The sequence below is a fragment of the Vulpes lagopus genome, chromosome 12 (assembly GCF_018345385.1).
Source record: "Vulpes lagopus strain Blue_001 chromosome 12, ASM1834538v1, whole genome shotgun sequence".
NCBI classification, from domain to species: Eukaryota; Metazoa; Chordata; class Mammalia; order Carnivora; family Canidae; genus Vulpes; species Vulpes lagopus.
This window is the reverse complement of record NC_054835.1, coordinates 20,646,886-20,671,987: the sequence shown is the minus strand read 5'-3', so window position 1 is coordinate 20,671,987 and position 25,102 is coordinate 20,646,886. Positions and strand designations below refer to the sequence as shown.

The following is a 25,102-nucleotide window of genomic DNA, read 5'->3' as shown; positions in this document are numbered from 1 at the left end:
TTTTTTAAGATTTTATTTATTATTCATGAGAGACACAAAGAGAGGCAGAGACACAGGCAGAGGGAGAAGCAGGCTCCATGCAGGGAGCCCAATGTGGGAGTCTATCTGGGTCTCCAGGATCACACCCTGGGCCGAAGGGAGGCGTTCAACCACTGAGCCACTCAGGCGTCCCTAAATTAGTTTTTAAGGACTTTATCTATTTATTTGACAGAGAGTATGAGCAGGGGGAGGGGTAAAGGGAGAAGGAAAAGCAGACTCCCCACTGAGCAGGAAGCCTGATGTGGGGCTCAATCCCAGGACCCTGGGACCACAACCTTAGCCAAGGCAGATGCTCAACTGACTGAGCCACCCTTAAGTTTCCCTTAAGTCCCTTAAGTTTCCTTTTGAAATGAATATACCTGCGGGGAGTTATTAAGTTGGTTTAGGAAAAAACTTTTTTTTTTTTTTTTTTTTTAGGGAAAAATATTAGGTAAGTAAAAAATGGTGCAAATGTGACAAGAATCGTGGCACACAAAGGGTTGAAGCTTGGTTTCCCATGTCCTGAGAAAGCCTATGGCTAGTTAGGAAGGTAAACCCCAAATCAAAACAAATCTTTGACATAAGCCTAACTGTAATTAAAAAAGAAGACTGCACCCCTCTAGAAGGACAAAAAGTCATGCAGGGACTAGGGTTTGGGGTTGTTTTTTTTTTTAATATTTTATTTTTAAGCAATGTCTACACCCGATGTGGGGCTCGAATCCACAAACCCGAGATCGAGTCACATGCTCCACTGACTGAGCCAGTCAGGTGCCCCTTGCAGTGATTAGGGTTTTCAACAATTACAACGAGGATGAATTTGGGTTTGGGGCTGAGGGCTCAGGCAGGAATGGGGGATGATGGAGCAGAGCATATACCAAAGAAAATTCTCCCTTCCTGCCAAAAGCCCCAAAAGCTGCTAGGGAAGGGATTTTTCCTTCAACCAGAGCACAGGGGCCTGAGGTATCTCCAAAGAGCAGCATTGTTGCATTTTGTGGCTTGTTTCTGCAATCAGCTGGGAAATAAAGTCTTCAAATTAACCTTTCCAGAAAAAAAATGTATTTGAGGGAGGAAAAGTAAGGGACAGATATAATTGTATCAAATATAACTGTCGTGAGCCTAAGAAGATGGTGGCTTCCTGCTTGGTAGAGGGTTCTTCCAGGAACACAAAGCCCTGGGCCCCAATAATGGCACAACCATGCCTTCCAGTGGGAGCACCCTCCCCATCGGGTGAAGAGTGTGTCTGAGGCGGAGGGGAAGAGAGAGGGAGAGAGAGGAGTGGCCATTATCACTGACATTACTCCCTTCTTCCTGACCCCCAGAAAAAAAGCATTTCACAGAGACAAGCCTACAAGAAAATATAAATTTTTGAGAGAAACATCTGCGGAGGGTGGGGGGTGAGAAGCAGCCCAGGAGTCCCTGGCACTCTCCCCATGAGCCTTTGCACCCCCATGAGCCGTCTTTCCAGCTTGATGCGTGGGTGGACGATTCCTTCCCCCACACTGTAGATCCCAGTGAGAAGCCCTTCAGCCACTGGCATTTCAGCTTCATTATTTCTGTTCTGGAGGATTTTTGTTTTGTTTTGTTCTGTTTTGTTTTGTTTTCAGAAAAGGGTACCACTTTTCAGTGTCCTGGAAAGCAGATGCTGACAGAAAACTTGAGACAAAAGCAAAGAAGCAGAGTGCTAAACTTCATTGTCTCAGGTTTTTGTTTTTGTTTTTAAGATTTTGTTTATTTATTTGACAGAGAAGGAGAAAGAGAGCACAAGCAGGGGGAGCAGCAGGCAAAGGGAGAGAGAGAAGCAGGCTCCCCACGTAGCAGGGAACCTGATGAATGATTTGATTCCCTGGACCTTGAGATCATGACCTGAGCTGAAGGTAGACACTTAACTGACTGAGCCACCCAGGTGCCCCATTCTCTACCTTTTTGGTTCTTATACTTCAGCTTCAGTTTGGGGAAATCATGTGGCCAGGCAATAAAATATCCATGCTCACAGAGGCCCCATTATCCAAACCACCAGGCAGGATGGTATTTAACCAAAGGACCTCAAGATGCTAAAAACCCTGGCCTCTGAATTCTCCATCTTGGTACTTTTAAAGGGCAAATATCAAGGTGACTCTGGGTGAGAAGATAAAAGCTCCATAATGCAGGAAGTGAAAACAGAGAGCCCTTTAGCGGTCAACCAGCACAAAGAGAGGGCCTGCCCTTGCTCAGACAACCCAAGGCCACTATACTAACTGAGCACCACCACCACCAACAACCAGAAAAAAGGAGTACCTTGTGGCTCTAGGGCTAGTTGTGTCCCATCAGAGTGGAAGGCCAGGTCCTGGTTCAGCACAGGACCTTAACAGAGGGTATTATAGTTAGAGACTTGAGAGAGAGGAACTGGGCCTGGTCACTGCTCTATCAGCTAACCAGTCCCAGACAAACCACCAATGCTGTCTGGGCCTCCACTTTCTGGTGTGTTAACATCATGTATAGTGGTTGTGAGGCCAGAAAGCGAGTTAGTAGAACATGTGGAAGAATTGGCTTGGCCCTGTTTTCAAGGATATATATGTAAATGAGACACAAGTCTCAAGATCTCAAGGATCTCAAGATCTCAAGATCCAGGATCTCAAGATGTTAGAGGCCAAGGTGCTTTGGAGGCCGACATAACTCTGTCATTGTTGCTGTGGTTATAATCACCATGGCATTTTCCCAGTTTCCTGACCTATTACTTTAATTCTTTCAGCAACCCCTTGAGGAAGGTAAGGAAGGGCAAATAATAATTATTTCCATCTTACAGGGCAAAGAGGTGAAATGTGCTGCCAAGGGTTGCCTGGCTGGGTTGTGTTGCAAGGCTTTCTGCTCAAACCAACGCAACAGCCCAAATGTGAATTTCCACATCTTCAAACTGGGTGCTACAGCCTGGGGTCCTACAGTTGAATTGCAAGGAAAGGAGAGGGAGAAGGAGATGTGTAGACTGGGTGACCTACAAGACACATTGGGAGCTAATAGATATGAAGGGTCTTTCTGGGGTGATGAAAATATTCTAAAATTAGAATACAGTGACGGTTTCATAACTCCATACTAAACATTGATTTGTATACTTTAGTTTTTATGTTTTTAAAGATTTATTCATTGGGACACCTGGATGGCTCAGCGTTTGCTCTCTGCTTTCCGCTCAGGGCGTGATCCTGGACTTCAGGGATTGAGTCCCACATCGGGCTCCTTGAGGGAAGCCTTCTTCTCCCTCTGCCTGTGTCTCTGCCTCTCTCTCTGTGTGTCTCTCATGAATAAATAAATAAAATCTTTTTAAAAATTTATTTATTTAAGTAATCTCTATACCCACTGTGGAGCTCCAACCACGACCCCCCAAGATCGAGTTGCATGTTCTACAGATTGAGACAGCCAGGTGCCCAATCTGTATACTTTATTTATTTTATTTTTAAAAAAGATATATTTATTCATGGCAGACAGACAGAGAGGCAGAGACACAGGCAGAGAGAGAAGCAGGCTCCACACAAGGAGCCCAATCCGGGACTTGGTCCTGGGACTCGATCCTGGGACTCTGGGATTACGCCCTGAACCGAAGGCAGATGCTCAACAGCTGGGCCACCCAAGCTTCCCTTTTTTTTTTTTTTGTAAGATTATTTTTTTATTTATTCATGAGAGACACAGAGAGAGGCAGAGACATAGGCAGAGGGAGAAGCAGGCTCCCTCCGGGAGCCCAATGTAACACTTGATCCCAGGACCCCGGGATCACGACCTGAACCAAAGGCAGACATTCAACCACTGAGCCACCCAGGTGCCTCTCGGAGAGAGGGTCTTTAAGCAGACTCTCTGCAGAGCAAGGAGCCCCATGTGGGGCTAGCTCTCAGGACCCTGGTGCCAAAACCAAGAGTCAGTCCCTCAACTGACTAAGCAACCCAGGCACTCCACTCCCTGCCCCCCTACCCTGCCATCTGTATACTTTAAATAGGTGAATTTTATAAAATGTAATTGTATCTCAACAAAGCAGTTAAGAAAAAGACATATCCACTTTTTTTTTTTTTTTTTTTTACATGGGTAAGCCTCTTGTGACTAGGTGTGCATATTTGGTGCTAAAACTCTAAAGAGATTCAACGAAATGATTACTGTAAAAGTCAGATTCCTTTCAGGTAGAAGCAGGGTCCTGTGATTGAGATAAGGCACATGAAGGAGTTTCTGGCAGGGGGTGGGGGTGGGGGGGCAGTTAGGAAACTTCTCTTTCTTGACTGGAAGGGTAGTTACTAAGGGTGTTTACTCTGTAATAATTCATTATATTCCACATATGTTGTATAGAGTTTTCTTATTATGTAATAAAATGGTTTTTAAAAACAGGGGAAATCAAATATGAAATGACATCCAATGCTGGCCAAACTGTCAGGTGGCCCCCATGACCTTCCACCTCCTGGTATTCCTGCTCTTGCATAATCCCTTCCCATCGAGCCTGGGCAAGATCTGTGGCTTGTTTCTAAACAATAGAATAAGGCAAAGGCAACAGGATGTATGTGATTATGTTAGCGTGATTACATTATATAAGATCTAATGTCCATTTGGCTAGAAGAACTCCTCTTCCTCATTGGCTTTGAGGATGTAAGTAACTACAGCGCAGAGGCCTGTGGGGTAAGGAACTGAGGGTGGTCCATAGCCAATAGCCAGCAAGAAACTGAAGCCCTTAGTCTGACAACCCACAGGGAACTGAATGCGCTGAAGATCACATGAGTTTGGAAGGAGATCCTTCCCCAGTTGAGCTTCAGATGCCATCATGGCTCCATATCACCCCTTGACTGCACCTGGTGATGCTATGAAGCAGAGGCGTTGTCGAACTGTGTCCTGAAGCCTGCTGTACAGAAACTGAGATAATAACTGTGCATTGTTCGAAACCATTGCATTCACGGTAGTTATTATAATACAGCAATTATTACAATTATTACACAGCAATTGAAAACCTGCCCCTGTGCTTGGGAGTCCCTAAAACCACTCTCAGATTCAGTGATTTGCTAGAAGAACTCAGAGAACTCAAAGAAGTGATTATAGTCTTGGTTACAATTTATTAACAGTGGAAAGATACAGATTAAAATCAGCAGTAGAAAAAGGCACATAGGAAACAGGCTAAGAGACCCCAAGTCTCCTTCCCCACAGAGTCACAAGGACAATGTTAATTCCCCATGCAACAGCATGTGACAATATACAAGGAGGACTATCAACCAGGGTGGCTTACACAAGCCTTGGTGCCCTGGTGTCGGTCACATAGGCAGGCCTTTGTCTCCAGCCCCTCCAGAGCTCAAGCTGATACCTTCTGGCCCAAGGCCCTCAGGTAAACCAAAATACTCTTATCAGGCAGGATATGCCAAGCACTTAGAGGCTGCCTCCCAGGAGCCAGTCAGGGACCCATGCTCTCTTGGGAATGTGCAGCTGAACATCCCAAGCCGGCAGTTAGCCCTTTACTGTACACCCGTTAACTTGAGAAGTAGGATTCTTGTCAAGTTGCCACTGGCTTGGAACCAGAGGGGGAGACCAGGACACCACCACCATGTTTTAACACCCAGGGAACCTTTACACGTTTACTGGCCGTATAGTCAGAGAGTTTCCAGGATTTAAGCCATAGAGCCAGAAGGCGGGGTGCAGAGGAGAGGAGGCAGAGACTGGGCACTCATACAGCAGCGTCTCCTGGTCAGCCACTGAATAGAAGGCGAGTTTTCCCTCCTCCAGGTCCAGCCAGATGCCCACCACTTTAGGTCTGTCTGAGCCAAGGACCGTTTCCTGGACCATGTGCCATGCAGAGAGTTGGCTATTCCCCTTCCACTCTACACAGTAAGAGTCCTTGGTCCTTCCCAGGATCTGGGTACGCCTCATCCCCCAGGAAGCTACCCCAACTGCCCAGTGGCTGCAATGCTGAGTGTCCACTTCCCAGTACTGCTGTCCAGAAGAGAAGGCCTGGGAACATAAGACCTGGCAGGTCACAAACCTCTCGTGACTCCAGAGATGGGTCTGTGGCCAGTGAGATACAGTCACCACCCGGCAATCCTCGGACACCTCCAAGCTACAGGAGTGGCTGCGAAGGTCAAAGGTTGGGCTGATGGCCCCTGAGGAAAAAAGTAAGAGCAGAAAGCATCTCTGTGTCTTTGGGTGTGATAAAGTTTTATTCACACTGGCATTAAAATTAGTTTATCAAATTGCAGTTTTCTGTACATATCCCCAGTGTTGTTCTAGTAACAATACCCCTTTTTCTATCTTAATTTTTACTTCCCCATTAAGCCTCTTCCAGAAGCTGTATCTGAATCCCACCCAGCATAGCTTGGAATTTGAGAGTCTTCAATCTCTTTTGCTTTTGTGGGTTTTTTTTTTTTTTTTTTTTAGATTTTATGTATTTATTCATGAGAGACACACAGAGAGAGGCAGAGACATAGGCAGAGGGAGAAGCAGGCTCCCTGTGGGGAGCCTGATGTGAAAATGGATCCCAGGACCCCAGGATCACAACCTGAGCTAAAAGCAGACAGATGCTCAACCGCTGAGCCACCCAGGTGCCTCTCCCTTTTGCCTTTGTAATCAGATGGCTTGTGAGGCCAGGAACAGACCCAGCAGCAGAAGGTGGATGTGGCAGGCCAAACCCAGGTGTTAAGGAGATCACATACTTACACTGAGCAAACTGGAAGGCCCTCCTGGGGGCTGGGCAGCTGTGGTCAGGCAATGGGTGTGAAGAAGAAGATGGAGCTTCCTGGAGTTTCACTAAGGATTTCAAAAAATTGGGAGGGAGAAAAGAAAGTCTCATTTAAAAAAAAAAAAAAGGCAAATAGAAGGTATCCAAACATCATGATCAGGACATATGGCTTGTCTGCTTCATCACATTTCTTTAGTGGATTTTTTTAGTGTCAGACTTGGATCAAGGCAGAACATCCAGCTCAGGTATGTTCAGCCCCATGTTCTCACCATGGACCTTTTTTTTTTTTTACTGCCTGTTTCCCTGGTAACGGCTTCCCTCGAAGCTTCTTGCTGGTAGAGACCTTGTTCACCTTTATGTTCTAAGCACCAAGCGTAGTGCCAGCTACATAGGAAGTAAGTGTCAGATGCATATCTATCAAATAAATTACAGTTCCAGCAGGTCACAGCATTCTAACACCCAGAATACCCATGACCCCCTGTCTGTGATTTAAACTGTCACTCACACAAGTAAATTCTGAATGGGAACTCAAGAAACTAATACAAGTGGTTAACTGAGGCAGGGCAATAGGAAAATTGGACAAGGGTGGGAAAGAGATTTTCACTGTATGCTTTTATATTGTTTTGATTTCTGAATTTAAAATTTTAAATTTAATCTCAAAATTTATTTCTCCCTTTTTCTAGATTTTATTTTTTAGTAATCCCTAGGCCCAACATGGAGCTTGAACTCACAGCTCTAAGATCAAGAGTCACATGCTCCACCAACTGAGCCAGCCAGGAGCCCCTAAATATTGATTTCAAATATGTGTCAGTAAATAAGATCACTAAGGAACCCAATCTAAATTTAGGGGCACACAGGAGCCAAGAGGGCACTTATTTCTCAGATAATTTTTGCAGCAGCTAATAAAGTATGTTCTAACTTGTTTCCTTGAGAAACTTTTCCCAAGGGATCATGTTTCTCCACCTAAATAAAAAATAACTTTTTAAGCAGAGTAAGATCATTTAAACATAGAAAGAGTTATAAGAGATATGTCTCTAAAGTATAGAAAGCTGGCAGCGGAGCAGGAGGCAGAGCAGAAGGAGTCCAGAGCTAATGTCTAAGGGGCAGGTGTGAATTGTTCTTCAGTCACGACAAGGGTTATAATAGAGAACCTACAAAGTCAGGACAGAGAGGTTCTTTCCTGCATTGTTACTGTTTACTATTAGTATACTCACCAGGGATGACAGTTTAATAGAACTTATCAAGGATGATTTACAAAGTCGCATGCTTTGTTAACAAAGACATTTAATAATTAAACATAAAAAGCAGCCTATTTTTGAATCTCCAGGTAGATAACACAGGCAAGCAGCAAAATCAGGTCTAGATTCTGGATGTATAGGTCTCAGAAAATGAGTTTCTATCTTTTATTTTTTTTTTATTATTTTTTTTCTATCTTTTAAAGGCTTATGTTACATCACACCTCCAGTTACATCCAAAACACATAGCTAGCCACAAAAACACCTCAGCCCACTCCTTCCTCATTTACAACACCACAGCTGGGCTCTGGGATCCTCATCCCCCCAAAACAAAGCCATGGAACACTTTGTCATTTCCCCCAACTTCCATAGTTAATCCTCTTTCCCAAAATAAAATCAATTCACCCTGCAGATGTTCTTCAAGGGCCCCCTTCCATGTGAAGTTTTCTTGTAATTTTTTCTGGATTTCTTCTAGGTCATGCAGAATGTCTTTCATTTTTCTCTCGGGTGTGTCAGAAGTCACTGGCTTTGAAGAAGCCAAGGCAAGGTCCGCCCCATCAGAAGAAGACTATTGATGAATCATTAAAAATAAATTAATTAATTGAAGTCTCCTAAGGTATGCATCAAGTTAGTATATTCTAATTCTGCCATCTATAATTTTCTACTTGCCTCCTCACAAATTTTTAAAAACATAATTAGGCCTTCAAACTACATGAAAGCAATATGGAAGAACACATAGTGCAGCCAAAAGTATTAAAGAGTGGTTATTTACGGGTGGTGGAGTTGTGGATGACGTTTGTTTTCTTTAAACTGCTATGTATTTTCTAGTATTTTGTACAATAAATATGGATTTCTTTTATATATATATAAGCTATTTTTTAAAGATTTTATTTATTTATTCACAAGAGACAAAGAGAAAGAGGCAGAGACACAGGCAAAGGGAGTACTTTCTTCGGCTTACTTCTAATTTGTAGAACAACCTTCCACCATAGGTTGGTTATTCCCTTTTACCAAAGAAGTTTCAACTCATGGTGAACTCAGTCACCACAGTAAATTTTTTTGTCCTGCAATTGCCTACCACTTGAGCACTTTTCTTTTTCAGCACTTTTTTAGACCAGAGCTTTTTTTCATCCTCACATCAAACCAATGCAATGATCAAGTGTGAAAGTCAGATTCTCAGGCTTTCCTCCCCCTCAACACCTTGCAGCCCTGAAGACCCCTGTCTCCACTCATTCAGTGAGTGTTTGCTGAGCACCTGCTGTGCAGCAAGCACCTTGCTAGGCCTGGGGATACAAGAGTAAACAAAAGAACAAAGGCCATCAAAGTCTCTACCATAATGAAGCTTCAAGTCCAGGGCAAGGGAAGAAGGAGAATGGATATGAATAAATTATGGCACCCATCATTGTCACGTTGCAACTTATGGAACTGCTACAAGTGAAATTGTAAGGGCCTCTAATCTAACAGGGGCACTTGTTTGAGGAAATCAGTGAAGGTTTCTCCAGGAAAGTGAAGATCTAGCTGTGGTCTGAAGGATGAGCAGACGTTACCTAGGTGACAGGGTGAAAGAACATTCCATGGAGTGCATCCCGTGGTGGGAAGAAGTGTGACACCTTGCAGGAACCAATAGTGGCCAGAGTGGCTGCAGCATAAAGACCTGGGGTGAGGCGAAGGAGGGGAGCCCGGTGGCAGGCCACAAGAGGGGCAGACAGGAAATGCGTTCTGGAGGGCCCTGTTCATTCTGTGAGGACTGCCAAGATTGAGGTATTAATTCCACAAAAGTAGATGTCACTGGAGATGTTGTAAATCAGATTTGTGTCTGACAGGGTCACTCTGACAATCACTAGGAGAGCAGACCAGTGGGAATAGAGTGGAGTAATTCATTCTTGCAGTAATCTAGGCAAGAAATGATCAGAGGCTTGGATCAGAGATGTCTCCAAGGAGCTCAAGAGTAGTAAATAGCGGGAGTCCCTGGCTCAGCGGTTTAGCACCTGCCTTCAGCCCAGGGTGTGATCCTAGAGTCCCAGGATCGAGTCCCACATCAGGCTCTCTGCATAGAGCCTGCTTCTCCCTTTGCCTGTGTCTCTGCCTCTGTGTGTGTGTGTGTGTGTGTGTGTGTGTCTCATGAATAAATAAAAAAAAATTTTTTTTTTAAAAAGAGTAGTAAATAGGTTCCAGGGATGTTTAGGCCAGCAAGGGAGGGAGTGACATGATTCCCAGGTTTATGCACTTAGGATAACAGAACCAGTCATTGAGATGGGGACTCCCAAAGGAGAAACAGTTTGGGACATTTTAAGTGGGATGTCCAAGAAGACATCCAAGAGGAAAAGGTGACAAGGAAGATATCAGACCATAGCTCAGAGAAGGGTCCAGGATGGAGTTATGTTTGTGCACAGAGTGGTCATTAAAGCCATGGTGTGGGGAAGACCATGCAGTGGGGAAGATAGGGATGTACCCTCAGCCTTGAGGAATTTGGGCACTTTGCTGCTGAGGAGGGAAAAAGAGAGTGAGCCCACAAGACAAAGAAGGAGCAGCTACAGAGAAATGGGAAGTTCAGAAGACCCCTGTCCCAGAAGGTAAGGGAAAAGAAAGCTTCAAGAATGAAGTGTGGTCAAAGGGTGCTGAGAGGTCAATGAAGATGAGGACTAGACTGTCTGCACGATTTGCATAGAGGTTCCTGGGTATCTCAGAGCTGGTTAGGTGTAGAGATAAGGATGGAACCTAGCCCACCTGAAGCTCCCCTACCTCACCTCAAGCATTCTGCACTTCCAGTCATCCATGTGTGACAGTAAGAAAGTGGTAAAAGATGAAGACATTGCATCCTTCACATACTTCTGTGGCTCCAGCTGGAAACTGTCCCTAGTCCTACTCCCAGCACATGCTTTCCCCTCCCCGCTGAGCCTACCATGCCCATGCTCAGGGTGCTCCTTTCATTTTCTGGTCCAGATTCAGGAAGGTGTTTCTGACTCTGAAGATTCCTGACAATGCCTACAAGCTGTTCCACCAACTCTGTCAGCTCATGTCCAACTTCTTTGATGCTCTTCTGGGCCGCTGCCTTTAAAAGAACAAAAGAACAAAGTGGTGGTGGTGGGGTGGCACCTGGGTGGCTCAGTCAGTTAAGCATCTGCCTTTGGCTAAGGTCATGATCCCAGGGTCCTGGGATGAAGCCCCACATCATGCTTCTTGCTTGGTGGGGAGTCTGCTTCTCCCTCTGCCTCTGCTGCTCCCCCTGCTTGTGCTCATTTTCTTTCTGTCAAATAAATAAATGGAATCTTTAAAAAAATAAAATAAAATAACAAAGTGGAACACAAAGCTGGACCCAGGACCCAGCAGCTCTAGACAGAGGGAGCTGTAAATACTGCATAAAGGAAGCAGGCAACCGAGTGACAAAAATGTCCAGAGGACAAGGAGGCAGACAGTCCATATACCTTGGCATCCTACTGATCATCCTATAGCCATAACAGGGAAACAGAGCCCATCCACAGGCAGGGGGCAGAGGTGAGAGTGAAGGCTAAAGGAAAGTGAACAGAGGAGGTAAGAGAGATGCTGAGAGCCTGGCAGGGTGCATGCAGCCGGCATGGTGAGTGGGACTGTGGAGGGCATTCAATTGGAGGGGTTGAAGGTCCACTCTCACCAGGGTCATCTTGTGTCTTCACCACTCCTTTCAAAGTGAAAATGACCCTCCCTCTTTCTCCTCTTCAACAATGCAGAGACTCTACCTGTTTACTGTGCAGGGATCTTAGCGACTTTTTTTTTTTTTAAGGTTTTATTTATTTAGTTGAGAGAGAGAGAAAATGAGAGAGAAAGTGCAAGCAGGGGGAGAGGCAAAGGGAGAGAGAGAGAATCTCAAGCAGACTCCGCATTGAATGCAGAGCTCAACATGGGGCTTGATCTCAAGACCCTGAGATCATGACCTAAGCTGAAATCAAGAGTTCAATGTTTACTCAACTGAGACATCCAGGTGCCCCGATCTTGGAAACTTTAAAGTGATGCACAGATGCCAGCTCCTTTCATTTGATTATTGACATCCTACACATTTTTAATTAATTTATTAATTAATTAATTAATTTGTTTATTTATATTTATCCATGAGAGACACAGAGAGAGAGAGAGAGACAGGGACACAGGCAGAGGAAGAAGCAGGCTCCATGCACGGAGCTTGATGTAGGACTCAATCCGGATCTCCAGGATCATGCCCGGGGCCAAAGGCAGTGCTAAACCGCTGAGCCACCCAGGCTGCCCAAATAAGTAAAATCTTAAAAAAAAAAAATTATCATAATCACACACACACACAAAAAAAGAAAAAAAAAAGGAAGCAACCATGTCCCATCAGAAGGTGAATGGATAGATTGTGGTACATCTATGTAATAGAATATTATTCAGGAATAAAAAGAAATGAGCTATCAAGCCACATACCATCACTTTGCTTAGTGAAAGAAGCCAATCTGGAAAGGATATAAATTGTATGGTTCTAATTATATGACATCCTGGGAAAAAGAGACAGTAAAAAGATTAGCAAGTGCCAGGGTTTGGGATCAAGGTACAAAGAGGTGGAGCATAGGGGATTTTCAGAGCAGTAAAACTGTATGACACCATAACTGCAGTTACATATTATCACGCATTTGTCAAAACCAATAGAACTGTACAATCCAGAGTGAACCCTAATATCAACTGTGGATTTTAGTTTCAATTGGCAAAATCATGCCTTGGATAAACCTCATTGGCTACAATACTGCCACTGCATCAAGCTCAACTGTGGATTTTAGTAAATAATGTATTAATATTGATTCATCAATTGCAACAAATGTACCACACTAATGCAAGATGTTAATAATAGGGCAAACTATTATTAGGGACATATGGGGACTTGCCACAATATCTGCTCAGTTTTCTGTAAACATAGAACTGCTTCGAAAAATAAACGCTATTAATTAATTCAAAAAAGAGGATATAACCTGGTTATACAATGTGACCTCAATTCTGTTAAAAAAGATTGCAGAGGCACCTGTTTGGCTCAGTTGGTTAAGCATCCAACTCATTATTTCAGCTCAGGTCATGATTTTATGGATCCTGAGATTGAGCCCCACCTCATTCTCTGTGCTCAGTGGGGAGTCAGCTTGAGATTCTCCCTCTCCCTCACCTTCAGCCCCTCCCCTCCTCAAATAAATAAATAAATCTTTAAAAATATATATTACAGAGAACAGGGGTACCTGGCTGGCTCGGTCAGTAGAGTGTATGACTCTTGATCTTGGAGTGAGTCTGAGCCACATCCACATTGAGTATAAAGATTAATTAAGAATAAAATCTTAGGGATCCCTGGGTGGCGCAGCGGTTTGGCGCCTGCCTTTGGCCCAGGGCGCGATCCTGGAGACCCGGGATCGAATCCCACATCGGGCTCCCGGTGCGTGGAGCCTGCTTCTCCCTCTGCCTCTCTCTCTCTCTCTCTGTATGACTATCATAAATAAATAATAATTTAAAAAAAAAGAATAAAATCTTAAATATATATATGTATAAATATATATCTTATATATATATATGTATATGTATATCTGAGAACAGCAAAAGGGTGGAGTAGGCAACTCCAAGATCTCATGTTCCCTCCACACAGAAACATCACAGAACCAGCAAAAACTGACAGAAAAAATTGTGTCAGAGCTCTGTAAAAGACTCAGAGGGAAATTTATAACTGGAAAGACCTGCATTAAAAAGAAATAAGATCTCAAATCAATCACTAAATTTTTTTTAAGATTTTATTTAATTATTCATGAGAGACACACACAGAGAGAGAGGCAGAGACACAGGCAGAGGGAGAAGCAACTCCCTGCAGGGAGCCCAATGCGGGACTCGATCCCAGGATCCCGGGAACACGACCTGAGCTGAAGGCAGACACTCAATTCCTGAGCCACCCAGGCGTCCCTCTACCAAATACTTAAAGAGTTAACATCAATAGTTCCCAAATTCTTCCAAAATGTTGAAGATGGTGAAACACTTCCTAACTCCTCAGTAAGGCCAGCATTACCCTAATGCCAAAGCTAGATAAACACATCACAAGAAAATTACAGGCCATTATCCATTATGAATATTGATGTAGAAATTCTTTTTATTTATATATTTTTTTTATTTATTTTTTTTAAATTTATTTATTTATTTATGATAGTCACAGAGAGAGAGAGAGAGAGAGAGAGAGAGGCAGAGACACAGGCAGAGGGAGAAGCAGGCTCCATGCACCGGGAGCCTGACGTGGGATCCGATCCCGGGTCTCCAGGATCACGCCCTGGGCCAAAGGCAGACGCCAAACCGCTGCGCCACCCAGGGATCCCTGATGTAGAAATTCTTAACAAAAACTAGCAAACTAAATCCAACAGCAAATTAAAAGGATAATACACCACGACCAAGCAGAATTTATCCTAGAAATGTGAGGTGGTTCAACTTAAGAAAAACAACCAATATAATACATCACATTAATAGAATGAAGGAAGCACACACACACACACGATATACAATCATCTCAATCGATGCAGAAAAAGCATTTGACAAAATCTAACACCCTTTCATGATCAAAAAAATACATATACTGAGAAAACCAAGAATAGAATTTCCTCAACATGATAAAGGGAATTTATGAAAAACCCACAACTAACATCATACTCCATGGTAGAAGACTAAAAGCTTCTAGTCAGGAACAAAACAAGCATGCCTGGTTTCAACTCTGCTACCAAACATTGTACAGGAAATTTAGGCAGAGCAATTATACGAGAAATAAAAAGCATCCCAATTGGAAAAGAAGAAGTACGATGATCTGTACTCACATAGGATATGACCATATAAATATTATCCTAAAGAATCCACAAGAGAGGATGGCCTGGGTGGCTCAGGTCATGATATCAGGGTCCTGGGATGGAGCCCCATGTTGGGTTCTCTGCTCAGCAAGGAGCCTACTTCTCCCTCTCCCTCTGCCTGCCACTCTGCCTACTTTTGCTCTCTTTCTGTCAAATACATTTTTAAAAATCTCTTTAAAAAAAAAAAAAGAATCCGCAAGAAAGCTAGTAAATGAATTCAGCAAAATTACAGGGCACAAGATCAGCTCCCAAAAAGAAGTGTGTTTTTATACACCTGCAGGGAATGATCCAAAAATGAAATTAAGGAAGCAATTCCATTTATTGTAGCATCTAAAGGAATAAAATACCTAGGAATAAATTTAACTAAGGAAATGAAAGGACTTATATTTTTGGAACCTACAGAACATACTAAAAGATAGTTAAAAAGACCTAAATAAATGGAATAAATAAATGGAAATAATAAATAATAAATAAATGGAAAGACATTTCACATTTCTGGGAAGAAGACATAATATATTTTTTAAAGATTTTATTTATTTATTCATGACAGAGAGAGAGACTGGCAGAGGGAGAAGCAGGCTCCATGCAGGGAGCCTGATGTGGGACTGATCCGGGTTCTCCAGTATCAGACCCTGGGCTGAAGGAAGCGCTAAACGGCTAGGCCACCGGGGCTGCCCCAAGAAGACATAATATTGTTTTGTTTTGTTTTTTTAAGATTTTATTTATTCATGATAGACAGAGAGAGAGAGAGAGAGAGAGAGAGGCAGAGGGAGAAGCAGGCTCCACGCAGGGAGCCCGACGTGGGACTTGATCCCGGGTGTCCAGGATCACACCCTGGGCCAAAGGCAGGTGCTAAACCGCTGTGCCACCCAGGGATCCCCAAGAAGACATAATATTGTTAAAGATGTCACACCCAAGGCAACCTACAGATTCAATCCACTCCCTCTCAAAATTCCAACAGCCTTCTTTGCAGAATGGTAACATCAATCTTCAAATTCATATGGAATTGCAGAGGCCCTGAAGAGCAAAAACAATCTTGAAAAAGAACAGAGTAGGATGGACTTATGCTTTCTGATTTCAAACTTTACTACAAAGCTATAGTAATCAAAACAATGTGGTACTGACATAAGGATAGACCAAAAAAAAAAAAAAAATCAGTGGAATAGAATTAGGAGTCCAGAGATAAATCCATTCATCTACGGCCAACTGATTTTTTAAAAAGATTTTATTTATTAATGAGAGACACAGAAAGATAGGCAGGCTCCCCATGGGGAGCACAGTGTAGGACTAGATCCCAGGACCCTGGGATCACGACCCGAGCTGAAGGCAGATGCTCAACCACTGAGCCACACAGGCGCCCCAAGAGTAATACTTGTACAAATGGTTTCAGGTGAAGGTACCCCCTAGCTGATTTTTTTTTAATAATTTTTTTTTATTTATTTATGATAGTCACAGAGAGAGAGAGAGAGGCAGAGACACAGGCGGAGGAAGAAGCAGGCTCCATGCACCGGGAGCCCGATGTGGGATTCGATTCCGGGTCTCCAGGATCGCGCCCTGGGCCAAAGGCAGGCGCCAAACCGCTGCGCCACCCAGGGATCCCCCTAGCTGATTTTTTTATAAGGTGCTAACTCCACTCAATGGAGAAAAATAGTCTCTTCGACAGATAGTGCTGGGACAGCTAGATTTCCACATGTAAAAGAATAAAGTTGGACCCCTACCTCATGCACATAGAAACATTAACTCAAAATAGATCAGCAACCTAAATATATGACCTATTACCATAAAAATCTTAGGAGAAAATATGAGGGTAAATCTTCATGAACTCAGAATTCAGCAATGCATTTAGATATGACATGAGAAGAAGAAATAGATAAAACTTTTGTGTATCAAAGGACACCATCAAGAAAGTAAAATGACAACCCATAAGATGAGGGGATATATTTGAAAGTGGTATATCTGATAAGGGCTTAATATCCACAATTTATAAAGATTTCCTAAAACTCAACAAAAACAAAGAACCTAACTTTTAGGTACGCCTGGGTGGATCAGCGATTCAGCGTCTGCCTTCAGCTCTGGGCATGATCCTGGGATCTGGGATCTGGGATCTGGGATTGAGTCCCACATCCGGCTCCTTGCAGGGAGCCTGCTTCTCTCTCTTCCTATGTCTCTGCCTCCGTGTCTCTCATAAATAAACAAATTAAATCTCTAAAAAAAAAAAGAACCTAACTTTTAAAACAATCAAAGGACCTGAATAAGCATTTCTCCAATGAAGATATATACATGAGCAATAAGCACAAGAAAAGAGAGGTGCCTGGGTGGCTCAGTCCCTTAAGAGTCTGCCTTTGGCTCAGGTCATGATCCCTGAGTCCTGGGATAGAGCCCCATATTGAGGCTCACTGATCAGCGGGGAGCCTGCTTCTCCCTCTGCCCCCTGCTAGTGCTCTCTTTTACTATCTCTCTCTCAAATAAATAAATAAATAAATAAATAAATAAAATCTTAAAAAAACACATACACATGAGAAGATGTTCAGTCACCATCATCAATCGTCAGGGAAATGCAGATCAAACCCACAGTGAGAAAACACTTCAATCCTAAACGGGAAAGCTATACTAAAAACAAAGTGGTGAGAAGGCGGAATGAAAATAAAACGAGAGAATAACAAGTACTGGCAAGTATGTGGAAAATTCGGCAACTCCTCCTTTGCTGGTGGAATGTAAAATGTTGTAGCTGCTGCAGAATTTACCGAAAAGAACTGAAAATAAGGCCTTGGTTATTTGCACACCAATATTCCACTGCATCATTACTCACAGTAACCAGCATGTGGAAACAATCCAAATTTCCATTAGTGTATGAACAGATAATATTTGGTACATACATACAATGGAACATTACTCAGCCACAAAAAGGAATAAAATTCAGGTGCATGCTACAACATGAATGAACTCTGAAAACATGGTAGGTGGAAGAAGCCAGACACAAAGAGACAAATATTACACGACTCCACTGATATGAAATATCTAGAGTAGGCAAGTCATGAAGACAGAACACAGATTAGAGGTTAAAAGGGTCTTCAGATAGGATGCCTGGGTGGCTCAGCGGTTTAGCGCTTGCCTTTGGCCCAGGGCGTGATCCTGGACCCCGGGATTGGGTCCCACGTCGGGCTCCCTGCATGGAGCCTCCTTCTCCTTCTGCCTCTCATAAATAAATAAAAATCTTTTTTAAAAAAAAGGTGTGTGTGTGTGCTGCAGAGCGTTGGAATGAGAAGTTATTGCTTAAAGGGTGCAGAGTTTTTGTGGTGATGACCTTTTGGAAACAAACTAGTGATAGCTGCACATCACTGTGAATATAACTCATGCCACTAAATTATACACTTAAAAAAGTATGGAGGGACACCTAGGCGGCTCAATGGTTGAGCCTCTGCCTTCAGCTCAGGTCCTGATCCCGGGGTCCAGGGATCAAGTCCCATGTTGGGCTCCCTGCACGGAGCCTGCTTCTCCCTCTGCCTGTGTCTCTGCCTCTCTCTGTGTGTGTCTCATGGATAAATAAATAGAATCTTTAAAAAAAAAAAAAAAAAAAAGGTTGGTATGACTCTATGCTATATGTTACCCCAATAGAAGAATGTTAAAAGAGACCACGGTCTGCAGACAGACTGGCCGAGAGGGGAAATGTGCCAAGGAGGAGATAGAGCACCCAGTCTGATTGCAAGTCAGGGACTGGGTTCTCCTCCGCGTCCTCACACTCATCCCCACTTCCCCAGGAGCGGGAGCGCCCAGAGCCAGAGCTGACCGCGCAGCAGGCAGGCGGCGGGGCGAAGGGCGCAAGCGCGGAGGCAGGGCACCCGGGAAGCGCAGTCCGCGTCGGCGCGGCGGGGCGGGGCGGGGCGGCGGGGGGCGCAGGTGCCCGCGGCGCCGGCCGGGCCCTCGCCTACCTGGCGCAGCGCGCGGCTGTACTTGTCCACCAGCTCCTGCAGCATCGTGTTCTTGCGCAGCTGCCGCGGCTCCGCGGCGCTCGCGCGGCAGGTGGGGCAGGAGCGCGGGGGCCCAGCGCAGCCGGCGGCCCACAGCCCCTTGAGGCAGTCGCGGCAGAAGCTGTGGCCGCAGGGCAGCGTGGCGGGCCAGGCGAGCAGCCCGTGACAGATGATGCAGCCCAGGTCGTCCTCGGCCAGCCACACGGGGACGGCCGGGCCGGGGTCCGGGCCCGCCATGGGGACGGGGCGCCCCACGGGACGCCTGGGCGCGGACGTCTCCTCCAGCTCCTCCCTCGGCCTTCCTCTGCCCGCCTCGGCCCAGCCTTTCTTCCTGTCTCTGGTGTGGGGGAGAGCGGCCTTGGAGCGTCCTTCCCCTCCCCGCACGCCGCGCCCTAGGGCAGAGCGGGCCGGAGTCACAGCTGCGCGCGATCTCAGCTCGCCCCCAGCGCTGGGGATACCCTGATGTCCCAAGCACCCGCGAGCTTGGTGCCCTCCCTCTGCACACAGACCCCGGCCCATTAAAACGCGGTCCCGACAGCCCTCGAGAAGAGAGGGTCCGGTTCGAGAACTTTATTACGAGACTGCGCCCACTAGCTGTCATCCATCCCCTCCAACAAGTAGTAAAAGATTAAAGAAAACCCGGCGCAGGGCACTTGGGGGGCCCAGTGGTTGAGCCTCAGCCAGAGGGTGAGGTCCTTATCCCAGGGTCCAGCGATCCAGTCCTCATCAGGCTCCGCGGGGGTAGCCTGCTTCCCCCTGTGCCTATGTCTCGGCCTCTCTCTGTGTCTCTCATGAATAAATAAATAAAATCTTAAACAAAAAAAATTCCCAGTGCACATAGCTCTTTAAAAAGAATGATGCTGGGGCTTCACTCCCAAAGAGTCTGATTTCATCCTCCGGGGTGGATCCCCGCACGGATATTCTTAAAAGCCTCCTCGAGATGATTCTAATATGCGGCCAAAGTTGAAGGACCCCTAGACATTTCAAACCGCCACTACGATGCAGAACTATGCCACTGTCTCCGTACTGCTCTCTGCTGGCTGAAAGCACATTACCCAACAGGCAACCGGACAAAAACACTAAGGTCTGTTTTCTTGAGGTAGCACGCCTGGCCTTGGTTGGGCTCGCTGGCTTCCTCCTCTCTCCTTATTCCAGTCTCAAGCTCATCACAGCAGGAAAATGTTGGGGCTGGAACATTTGCCCAAAGAGGCAAAGGAACTTTCAGGTTTACACAGCAGCCATTGAGTGGCAGAGACCAGAACCCCCATCTCTCTGATCTGTTGAAATGAACTAACAGTATCTCATATTTTATTGCATCCCATCTTGCCTTGCCCCAAAGTAAGTACCAGATAATACAAATTTATGGCTATTTCCAATACTGGTAATGACAAGTAGTAGTCAATAGAACTACCTATTAGGCTACTCAGTGAAGTTTCCAGCTCTTTTCAGCACCTGGTAGGATTGGCACTTCTCTGACCCACTTGAAACATGCAGAATACTTGTCACCTTTCCACCAGCTTAAAAAAGCTAGTAAGTCATTGTATCCCTTTCTGCCAAATGCCCTGACTGTGGAGATGAAGCCATCATCCGGTGGCCTGGTGTCTGAGTGGTGAAGATGAGCAGACCCCCTGGGGACCCACACTGGAACCTGTAGTAAAAGAGAAAAATAAACTTAAGACATGTTAAGCTTATGGGGACTTAGTGGATGCTTGTGGCTACAGCATAATTTAGCCTATCCTGATTGATATGTTACCTGGATTTTGTTCCGAAGTCTCTTCATTGGTGGTAAACCCTATTTCTTCACACCTCTCTTTTCTTGAAATATAGACACAATACTAAAGACACATGCTCAAATTTTCCATCTTGAAAAATAAAATCTCCTTTAATAGAAGCATCCCTCTAGCGACCTCTCCTTCCCTTCTCTATTAGACACCCAAGTTTCTTGAAGGAGTGGATTAACCCGTGGTCTGCAAAGTTTTTCTTGGACAATTCCTGAAAGTTTCATGCAAAAACATGCAGTGGTTACCAGAAAGAGGGTAGGGGTGGAAGTAGCCCTAGCTGTAAAAATACATTAACAAGTTCTTCATTTACATTGGAAAATTTCTCATTGTTTCATCTTTTTGAATTTGTATTGCCATTCCATTTTCTCCAGAGAACTATATTCTTCCTTTTCTATTTTTTGGAATAGTTTGAGAAGAAGAGATGTTCACTCTTCTTTAACTATTTGGTAAAATTCACCTGTGAAGTCATTTGATCCTAGTGATATAGGATAGATATTGGGGTTCATAGCCAACAGCCAAGAAAGAATTCTTAAAACGGCTTCAGTGCAAAAAAGTGTTTTTATTTTTTAAAGATTTTTATTTATTTATTCATGAGATACATAGAGAAAGGATCACAACCTGAGCCAAAGGCAGATGTCCAACCACTGAGCCAGCCAGGGGCCCAAAAGTGTTTTTATTAAAGCACAGGGACAGGACCTGTGGGCAGAAAGAGCTGCACTGGGGTCATGAGGAGTGGCCCATTATATACCTCCAAGTTGGGAGGGGGTTAGGGAGAGCATAAGTCTCCAAAGAATTTTGGAAGCAAGGTTTCCAGGACTTTGAGGGGGCTAGCTATTGTTAGGAAAAGATCATTTATTACTGTCTGATAGGACGCTTGGGTGGCTCAGCAGTTAAACATCTGCCTTCGGCTCAGGGCGTGATCCCAGGATCCGGATCAAGCCCGAATTGGGCTCCTTGCAGGAAGCCTGCTTCTCCCTCTGCCTGTGACTCTACCCCTCTCTCTCTGTCTCTCATGAATGAATGAATGAATAAATAAAATCAATCTTTATTACTGTCTGATAAAACCTTAGTCATGAGACCCTCCAGATGCATATTGGTGGATCATATGCTTGGAGGATGATTGCCAACACATATCTTGGGAGGATAAAGATAAAGGAAGTTTCCAAAGTAATTATTTATTTTTTTTAAAGATTTATTTATTTTAGACAGAGGGTGAGCATGAGCAGGAGGGGCAGAGGGAGAGAGAATCTCAGCAGACTCCATGCTGAGCACGGAGTGTGACTTGGTGCTCAATCCCAAGACTGTGAGATCACAACCTGAGCTGAACCCAAGAATTGGACGCTTAATCGACTACACCACTCAGATGCCCCTCAAAGGAATTTTTACATGTTAAAGTAGACTTACAGGATTCTGGAGTTGGGCTAAGATTGCCTTTTGCCCTTAGCAAAGCTCTAACATCGAGGCAGCTGAGTTCCTATAGGACTGTCATTCTGCCTGTTTCAAGGACTTGTCAATGGCCTATAAGTAGTAAAGACATTTGATTTTTCTTTTGTCTTTGCTTCCCACATCACTGGAGTTTCATTTGTTGGGAGGGTTTTTTTTTTTTTTTTTTTTTGTACTGATTCAGTTTCTTTGCTGGTTATATGTCTGCTCAAATTTTCTATTTCTTCCTGTTTCAGTTTTGGTAGTTTATATGTTTCTAGGAATTTATCCATTTCTTCTTAGTTGTCCAATTCCACAGAACGATATTCTAAAGCAATCTATTTTATGCATGAAAGTCTTTTATCACTTTGTAATCACTTTTATCAACTTGTAATAATTCTCTGCAATAGAAATATGCATATTTATTGAAATTTTAAGTCTGTTTTACTTCCTATAACAAAAAGGCTCATTAAATTTTTCTTCTGGGGGATCCCTAGGTGATTCAGCGGTTTAGTGCCTGCCTTCGGCCCGGGGCGTGATCCTGGAGTCCTGAGATGGAGTCCCACATCAGGCTCCCTGCATGGAGCCTGCTTCTCCCTCTGCCTGTCTCTGCCTCTCTCTGTGTCTCTCATGAATAAATAAATAAAATCTTTTTTTTAATTTTTAATTTAAAAAAACCGCATTTATCTGTGGATGAATATTACTTTTTTCTCCAGCTTTACTGAGTTATCTCAAATGACACATAGCATTGTCTCTAAGTTTAAGATGTACAATACGATGATTTATTTAATGCACATATATATTGCAAAATGATGACCATAATAAGGTTAGTGAACGCCTCCATCATCTCACCTTTTTTTGAGGCTGATGAGAACATTTAAGATCTACTCTCTTAGCAACTTTAAAATATACAAAATAGTAAACAATAGTCACCATGCTGTATGATAGATTCCCAGAATTTCTTCATCTCAAAAATGGCAATTTGTATTTTTTGCCCTACATCTTCCCATTTCCCCCCACTTTCCAGTCCCTGGCAACCACTATTCTACTCTGTTTCTGAGTTCAGCTTTTATAGATAATACATGTGAGATCATACAATGTCTTTCTCTGATTTATTTCATTTAGTATAATATCCTCAAGGGGTGTGTGTGTATTTTCTTTATCCATTCATCTATTAATGTAGACACAGGCTATTTCCATGACTTGACAATTGTATATAACGCTGCATTGGGTGCAGATAACTCTTTGAGACAGTGATTTTGTTTCCTTCATATATATACCCAGAAATGAGATTACTGGGTTATATGGTAGGTCTATTATTATTTTTTAAGGAACCTCCATAACTTTTCCACAGTGGCTGCACCAATTTACATTCCCACCAGCAGTGCACAGGGGTTCCCTTTTCTCCACATCCTGGCTGATACTTGTTATTTCTTGTCTTTTTGATAGCTTCTCTTACAGCAAGGTGATATCTTATTGGTGTTTTGATTTGCTTTTCCCTGATGATTATGCTGTTGAGCACCTTTTCATGTACCTGCTGGTCATTTGTACATCTTCTTTGGAAAATATGTATCCAGGTCTTCTGCCTGTTTTTAATTTTTTTTTGCTATTGAGTTATATGAGAGATGAACATTACTTAGCAATAGAATTAAACAAGATTCGGGAATAAATTATACTATTTTTTGTTTTTATGTTAGTTCTGAAAAACCTCGTTCACATATATGACAACCATGTCACATACTTTACTGAATACTTTGAGATAAAAAAAAATCAGTGATCCATCAACAGAAATTACTTAGTAATCTCTCAGCTGACAATTTGATCAGATTTTCCTTTAATCTTTATTAGAACAAAGAATTTGAGGCTACCTGTGTTGCAAAAGTCAAAAGTATTTACTTTCTTGGGGTGCCTGGCTGGCTCAGTTGAAAGAGCAAGCAACTCTTAATCTCAGGGCCATGAGTCTGAGCCCCATGTTGATTGTAGAGATTAAATAAATAAAAACTTAGAGAAAAAAGAAGTGTTCACTTTCTCATTTTCTGGGAGGTATGGTAACAAGACTTTGCCCGGGCTTATCAAATTACTATCAATTAAACCAGTAACTCTATTACTTAAGAGTCACTTTGTTTAACTTGATATACTAAGGCCTATGGGATCCCTGGGTGGTGCAACGGTTTGGCGCCTGCCTTTGGCCCAGGGCGCGATCCCGGAGACCCGGGATCGAATCCCACATAGGGTTCCCGGTGCATGGAGCCTGCTTCTCCCTCTGCCTGTGTCTCTGCCTCTCTCTCTCTGTGTGACTATCGTAAATAAAAAAAAATTAAAAAAAAAAAAGGATATACTCAGGCCTAGAAAAACTGGAATATTTGAATACACCTTTGCCAATCTCATATTTTTTTTGGAAAGATACTTTTATATGCTTGAAATATATTTTCTTTAAAATTTGGGGGCTGCAGATTTAGCTTACCCAATTTATGCAAAATACTTGCCACATAACCTAATTGGCAAGGCCAGTTCTCACATCAAACCAGTCAGGCGAATCAGACTCATTTTCCGTCAGTCTGACATCATTGTTAAATTCAAATAGATGTGTTAAAGGGCACCTGGGTGGCTCAGCAGGTTAAGTGTCCAGCTCAGTTTCTGCTCAGGTCATGATGTTGCTGTCCTGGGAGCAAGCCCTCCCTTGGGCTCCTTGCTCAGCAGGGATTCTGCTTTGGTTTCTCTCTCTCCCTCTGCCTCTACCTCCCTCCCTGCCCCTTGCATGCTCTTTCTCTAAAATAAGTAAATAGGGATCCCTGGGTGGCGCAGCGGTTTGGCGCCTGCCTTTGGCCCAGGGCGGGATTCTGGAGACCCGGGATCGAATCCCACATCGGGCTCCTGGTGCATGGAGCCTGCTTCTCCCTCTGCCTGTGTCTCTGCCTCTATCTCTCTGTGTGTGTGTGTGTGACTATCATAAATAAATAAAAATTTAAAAAAAATAAAATAAGTAAATAAAATCTTTTTTAAAAATTGTCAATACACATCCCTGTGACACTGGGTTCTAATGTTAGATGGGAAAGGACAAATTCCTGAATTTGTGTGGGGGATGAAATAAGGTATGACTGCCATTAATATCTACCAGTGCATTCCTTCAGGGACAAAGCATATTTTTTTCAGGGGAAGAAGCCATTAAATGAACATCATC

General features: G+C 43.8%; 1 protein-coding gene across 4 annotated transcripts; it reads right to left on the bottom strand.

The window, feature by feature from the left end:
* Positions 1–5,050: 5,050 nt before the first annotated feature.
* RNF135 (ring finger protein 135) lies at positions 5,051–21,048 on the bottom strand. 4 transcript variants are annotated; one of them, XM_041726384.1, is made up of 6 exons: positions 18,680–21,048; positions 12,328–12,398; positions 10,817–10,966; positions 8,320–8,482; positions 6,658–6,747; positions 5,051–6,104 (listed from the first exon to the last, which is right to left on the bottom strand). In XM_041726384.1, exons 1-6 carry the CDS (start codon positions 19,317–19,319, stop codon positions 5,575–5,577), a joined length of 1,644 nt encoding a protein of 547 aa, XP_041582318.1. In that variant the 5' UTR covers positions 19,320–21,048; the 3' UTR covers positions 5,051–5,574. The 4 variants fall into 4 exon arrangements, with proteins under 4 accessions (XP_041582318.1, XP_041582321.1, XP_041582320.1 ...); XM_041726387.1 differs by lacking the exon at positions 12,328–12,398 and having other exon boundaries at positions 18,680–18,957; XM_041726386.1 differs by lacking the exons at positions 10,817–10,966; positions 12,328–12,398 and having other exon boundaries at positions 18,680–18,955.
* Between the last annotated feature and the right edge of the window lie 4,054 nt (positions 21,049–25,102).

Coding starts and splice junctions, on each gene's coding strand:
- RNF135 (XM_041726384.1), bottom strand. CDS start 19,319: ATGACAGCTAGTGGGCGCAGTCTCGTAATAAAGTTCTCGAACCGGACC. Junction 10,967..12,327: donor TTTCACTAAGCAAAGTGATG/GTATGTGGCTTG, acceptor GTTCTTTTAAAG/GCAGCGGCCCAGAAGAGCAT. Junction 6,105..6,657: donor GGCCTTCCAGTTTGCTCAGT/GTAAGTATGTGA, acceptor TTTTTTCCTCAG/GGGCCATCAGCCCAACCTTT.